General features: G+C 63.2%; 1 protein-coding gene across 1 annotated transcript; it reads right to left on the bottom strand.

Moving 5' to 3' along the window:
• Positions 1-2,637: 2,637 nt before the first annotated feature.
• On the bottom strand, positions 2,638-4,296 carry LOC101539904 (protein FAM209). The gene is made up of 2 exons (XM_004620198.2): positions 3,504-4,296; positions 2,638-2,898 (listed from the first exon to the last, which is right to left on the bottom strand). Exons 1-2 carry the CDS (start codon positions 3,747-3,749, stop codon positions 2,638-2,640), a joined length of 507 nt encoding a protein of 168 aa, XP_004620255.1. The 5' UTR covers positions 3,750-4,296.
• Between the last annotated feature and the right edge of the window lie 1,971 nt (positions 4,297-6,267).

Raw genomic sequence — 6,267 nt, 5'->3', positions numbered from 1 at the left:
AGAGAGAACACAGAAAGGGTGGAAGAGGCGCCCCCCACTGTCCTGTGAGGAGGGGGTGTGGGGAGAGGCGGCCGGGCAAGGATGGAGCCCAAACCTCTGGCTGTGTGTGTCTCCATCTTTCATAAACCTTCATGCACGCAGAAAGCAGAGCATGGCTGAGGTCTGGCTCACGGGTTGTCCAGCTCCTCAGCACCCCAGGGCTCCAGCCCCACCACAGCCGCACTGGCTGGGAATTGCAGGGCTCACTGGGAGCCCGCCCAAGTAAAATCAGGAAGTAAGCCCGGGGCCCGGCACACACCCCCAGCACTGCTGGGTCCTCCTGAGCTCCCAAGCCCCAGCACCACTCGGCCTGAGACGGTTGGCTGGACGGGCCCCGGGCTCCCGGTGACAGCTGGGGAGCCCCACCCCACGGAAAGAAGTGAACCCCTAAATTAATTCCAAGCGGGGTGGGGGCGACCCAAAGGGAAGCAGGCCCGAGAATGACTGGGAACTCCCACCTGCAGGGGACAGCAAGGGGCTCTCCCCAGGGTGCCGGACAGTCGGACGGGACACCTGCACCCGACCATGGGGACAGGCCAACACACGCGCCTGGGGTCTTGGTGCAGACGCCCAAACTCCTGTGTGTGCCAGGACTCCCTGTGTAACACTAGAATCAACACCCCAGACAGTCCGGATGCTGGCAGGCGGGGTCCTCACTGCTGTAGGAAGTGGCACAAACACAAGTGGGGGGGTCTCGATGACCCCATGGTGTTGGGCCAGCTCTGGAGGGCTCAGCGTAGCTTCACTGTTCGACGTAACAGCAGGGACATGCTGGGAGACGAATACCAGCCATCCGGGCGAGCCTCTGTGCACCCTGACGTGCGCTTCCTCTGTGTGTGCGGTGGCGCTCATACACACACACACACACGCTCACACACTCACACACACATATACACACACTCACACACATGCTCACACACACGCTCACACACACGCTCACACTCACACACATATACACACACTCACATGCTCACACACACAGGCTCACATACACACACTCATACACATGCTCACACACACACCTGCTCACACACACACCTGCTCACACACACACCTGCTCACACACACTCAAACACGCTCACACACACTCACACACATGCTTACACACACATATGCTCACACACACACTCACACACACGCTGGCTCTGGCTCCTCCTGCCTAGACTGATGACGGCCCAGCAGACAAGCTCCTCTCACGACCATCTGGGCTGCCGGGCACCAATCACGATGCCAGGCACGCGGGCGTCTTGCTGGAGCAGTTGGGGTGAGTCCTGGCCGCGTGCGAGGGACCAGACCCTACCTGGGCTCACAGCCTGAGACGCGGCTGGTTCCGGGAAGCTCTCGTAGGACAGGATGTCCCATCCAGATTCACAGGAGGGACGAAGTTCTCGCTCACTTGGGGTCTCTGTGACCCCACCTCCTCTCCCCAGACCACCTATGGACTGACCAATGCCAGCAGAGGAAGTGTGGGTCACCAGCCTGGCGCCCACAGGGCTCTTGGGAACTTTCCCTTACTGGTTTGGGGTGTCTGGTTAGCTCCCGTCCCCAACTCTCACAGGACCCCAAAGGTAAAACACACACATGTACACACTCATGCACATACAACATGTGCACAATGCGATACACACATGTACACACATATGCAACGCAGCACATGTGCACAATGCTCGTGCAGAGATGTGAACACATACATACACATAACATGTGCACACAATTGCACACATGCATATGCACACACAACACACAACACATGCACAAACAAGCAAGGCATACACATGTATACACATACACACGTATGCACACGTGTACACACAATACATGCAAACATGTACACCCATATACATACACATGTGCAGGCACACCAACATACATAGACATACACATATACATGTGCACACACATTAACACACATGCATATAAACATGTGCAGACAACACACATGCACAATGCAGCACACATATACATAGTGCACACAATACACATGTGCACACTGCATACACAGCATGCACAAGTAAAAATACGTGCACACATCATACACATGTACACACATGAACACACACGAACACGTAGGCACACACATGCACATGTGCAGCTGCAGAGACCCTGTGTGTGACATGCCAGAGGTACCAGTTCCAGCCCCAGCACCCAGAGACACAGCACCCCGGCGTGTTTCACCCTCTAGCTGCCCTTGGTAGCTTTTCTCGGGCCCGGGTGGCAAGGGGCCCCTCCTGGTGACTGGCCCTGCAGTGCCGAGGACCAAACTTGGGGCGCCCAGACTTTGTGCCCCCCTCTCCGTAGCTGAGCTGCTCGTGGAGGTGAAGCGGGTTCTGGCTCGGGTACGAGGAGCTCCTCAGGCTTCCTGCGTCCGCCTCCCTCGACACGTGACCTCGGGGTCCCCTCACCGCCGCCAGTGCTCAGGAGGCGAACAGGGACGAGTCCTGGAGCTCCTGGCCCAGTGGGCCTCGCCCCTGCCCCGGGTTCAAAGATGGGGGCGCGGCCGGGAGAGGGGCCGCGGGTCTTACTTCAGAATAATTTATTCCTTGGCACCCGGCCCTGCAGCCTGCCCGCTCCCGCCGGGCCCGCGGCCGGCGTCTCCTCTCACTCCTCCTCCTCACCCCACACCTCGTAGATGGTGATGCTGTTGTTGGGGTCCGTGGGCCCCTCGGGGCAGTGGTGCTTGAGGCCCCTGCCCGTCGCCATGACGAGCTTGAGGTTCCGCACCTTGGACATGAACTTGACCAGGTCCATCTCGAGCTGGGTGAGCGTGTTGAAGGCGTAGTCCCTGGGCGGGGTCAGCGGCGCCGGCTTCCTGCTCGGGCAGCGGAGCGAGCAGGCTTGGACGGAGGGAGAGACCGGCTCCTGCGGGGGACAGCGTGGGGACAGCCCCCATAAGCTGGGGACCCCAGCCCGGGAACTGCACTATCCTGGGGTGGGGGCAGAGACCGCAGGGCCGCAAAACCACGACCCCCCCAGGAAACCCAGCGCCCACGCCCGCCTCTCCCTCCCCGCTAACTTCCCTCAGGCTCGCTCTGGCCTCCTTTTTTTTTGGGGGGGGGGTCATACCTGGCGGTGCTCAGGGGACTCTATGGGATGTCGGGATTCGAACCCAGGTCGGCCGCATGCACGGCAAATGCCCTCCCCGCTGTGCTATCACTCCACCCTCTTTTTTATCTCTTTACTTTGGGAAATGGTTCTGGGTGGGGTGGGTTTTTGTTTTGGGGTCACGCCCAGCAGTGCTCAGGGCTGACTCCTGGTTCTGTGCTCAGAAGACCACATGGGGTGCCGGGCCGGGGGTGTGCGAGGCCGTCAGTGTGCCCCCCACTGTGTTGTCGCCAGAGCACCCCCCTTTCTGATGCCAAGAACGAAGACTCTGAGGCCGCGTCTGTCCTCACGCTGAGGGCGCCGCCCCGACCCCATCCCGACCCCAGCGCGGTGCGGACACCCGGGGCCCGGCGGGCGCTCACCGAACACTTTTCGCCGTCCCCTCGAATCTTGAGCAGCACGTACAGTGAGATCACGAACAAGACCCACAGCCACTTGTTCACCAGCCAGCTCTGGGCGTGGTCGGGCAGGCTCTGGCGGGTGCGGAAGTGGCCCCCGCACGGCGCCTTCCCCTGCGGCTCCTTGCTCTCCCTCAGCGGGGAGAACATGAAGGCGCAGCCGCCGGCCAGGCACAGGGACAGGCCCAGGAGCCGCGTGAGCGTCCACATGCTGCGCTGGGCCCGGGCGTCCCGCGGAACATCCCGAGTGGCCCTTGCCCTGGCCGGGAGGGGCTGTCCAGGCCGGGCGGTGGTGATGTCACAGAGGCCACTGTGACCACCCGGGCCCCACCCCCCCCCCCGCGGGGCCAGGGGAGAGGGGGGGCATTTCCTGCAGCAGCAACGGAGGCACGGAGTGGAGAGCGCCACCTCCTGGCTGCAGTGTTGCTTTTCAGAAGTGGCGGGGAGGGGGATCACCAGTGGTGCTCAGGGGAGCACGTGGAGGCGGGGAGGGAACCTGGGTCTCCTCCCTGCAAGCCTGTGCTCCAGGCCTTCGCACGGTCTCTCTGCACTCCCCTCCCAGATAATCACGCCCCGGGAGAGCCCAGCACGCCTTTTCTTCCCTTTTCTTCTTTCTGGGTCACACCCAGCTATGCTCAGGAATCACTCCTGGCAGTGCTTGGGGGACCCTATGGGATGCCGGGGATTGAACCCGAGTCGGCCGTGTGCAAGGCAAACGCCCTCCCCGCTGCACTATCGCTCCGGCCCCCCAACACGCCTCTTTTGCTCTGGTTTTCTTGGCATGTTTTGTCTGGGGGACACGCCGGCCGTGCTCGGGGCCGACTCCTGGCCCTGAGCTCATGGGTCACTCTTGGTGGGGCTCAGGGAACCGTATGTGGCCCCAGGGACCGAGCCCCGGGTGATGGCGTGCAAGGCAAGTGTCCAGCCGCTGTACTGCGGCCCTGGCCCCAGCGTCTGCTTGCTGGCTCTAGACCTCGGTGTCCAGCTGAGACGGGGCTGGTGGCCCCGCACGGCGCCGAGAGCCGCAGGGACGGCCGGGCAGGAAGCCGGAAGCTCGAGGGCCTCGTTCCCCCGGTCTTGCTCAGCAGGGAGCATGGCTCTAGTGAAAGGCTCACGGGGCCACGGAGCCGGCACCGGTTGGCGGGCGCTTGCCACTGGCCCGAGAGAACCACGGCCCAGGGGAGGGGTGGACACGAGGAAACGCTCCCAGGGGACTCCTGATGGCTGGGGCAGCCTCAGGCCGAGAGCCGGCACATCCCTTAGGCCTGCGGGCTCCACGGTGGGGAGCCTCTGTCGTGCAGCCACCAGCACCGCCAGGAGTGCTGATGCTGAGTGAGCCCTGAGCACCTAGTGACCCGAGGGGGCGGCTGGGACAAGGGGGCGTCTGGAGTCTGACAGACTCTGTCCTTTCGTTTCTGCTTTGGGGTCACGCCCGGCGGTGCCCTGGGCCAGGTGGGTGGAGGGACGGAGCGGCGTGTCCCTGCTCCCGCCGTGCCCCCTCCAGCTCCCCGGCTTGTCCACGTCTTGCCCTGGCGCCTGGGCCTGACGTCTGCAGCCGAGACGGACCGGGGGACGGGGGTGTCTTCTGCAGGGCGCAGGGCCGCCTGGAGGGCGGGCTCCTCCATGCAGGCCTCGGGCTCCCGGCCAGGACACTGTCTGAGGGGGCTCCGGTCTGTCCGGGGGTCAGCCGCAGTCCCCTCCCTAAGTCTCTGTTCGCGCGGACACTCCACTGGACCCAGGCTGGGGCAGGGCGGGGTCCAAGGGGTTGGGACTGGCCCATGCCCCCACAGGGGTCACCACTGAGCTCTGTGAGCTCTGTGTGTGTGTGTGTGTGTGTGCGCGCGTGCGCGCTTTTTGAGTCACACCTGCTAATGCACAGGGGCTCCTCCTGACTGCACTCAGGAATTACTCTTGGCAGGACCAGATGGGATTCTGGGAATCGAACCCGGGTCACTCACGTACAAGGCCCTCCCGCCATGCTATCGCTCAGTCCCAGGAATGGTCAACATCTTTCCCAGCATCCAGGTGATCTGTCATCACTATGTTTTGAGTTTTTCACTTTTTGGGCCGCACCCGGTGATGCTCGGGCCTACTCCTGCTCTGCACTCGGCAATCACTCCTGGTGGGCTTGGGGACCCCACGGGATGCCGGGGATCAAACCCAGGGTGACCGGGTGCAAGGCCAATGCCCTCCCCGCTGGACTATCGCTGCAAGTGGAACGGCGTCGGTGCCTGTCCCGGCAGTCAGGGCTGCTGGGGGTGGACATCGGCCTGGCGAGGCCCCAGCCAGGCCGAGCCGAGGGCCCCCCGCCCAGCGCCTCGACACACGAGCCACTCCCCAACGCCCACCCCAGAGGGAAAGCTGGCGAGCCCCCAGGCAAGTCCCCATGGGCAGCAAGTGACCCGGAGCTGTCCTGTCCCATGCTCGGGGCTACACTGCCTGGCTCCCCTAACAGGTCTGGGGCCCCACACTGGGAAGTCGGGGAGCGAGGCAAGAAGGGGCAGACTGGGGGCACCTGAGTGGGAACACGTCTGGATGAGCACTGGGGAGGGAGTCTGCGCTGTGATTGTGACGCTGAGGCCCCTGGAGCTGCTCACTGGGCAAACCCATCAGTTCCCACCCATGGCAAGATGGGGCTGGTGGATGGCCCGGGGGAGGGAGGCTGGGAGAAATGACAACCCCCCCGGGGCTTGGGGGGCCGAGGGGGCGGCACCTGCTGAAGGGGGTG

Source organism: Sorex araneus, chromosome 5 (genome assembly GCF_027595985.1).
Source record: "Sorex araneus isolate mSorAra2 chromosome 5, mSorAra2.pri, whole genome shotgun sequence".
NCBI classification, from domain to species: Eukaryota; Metazoa; Chordata; class Mammalia; order Eulipotyphla; family Soricidae; genus Sorex; species Sorex araneus.
Note: the sequence above shows the minus strand (reverse complement) of the source record. Positions and strands in the feature narration are given on the sequence as shown.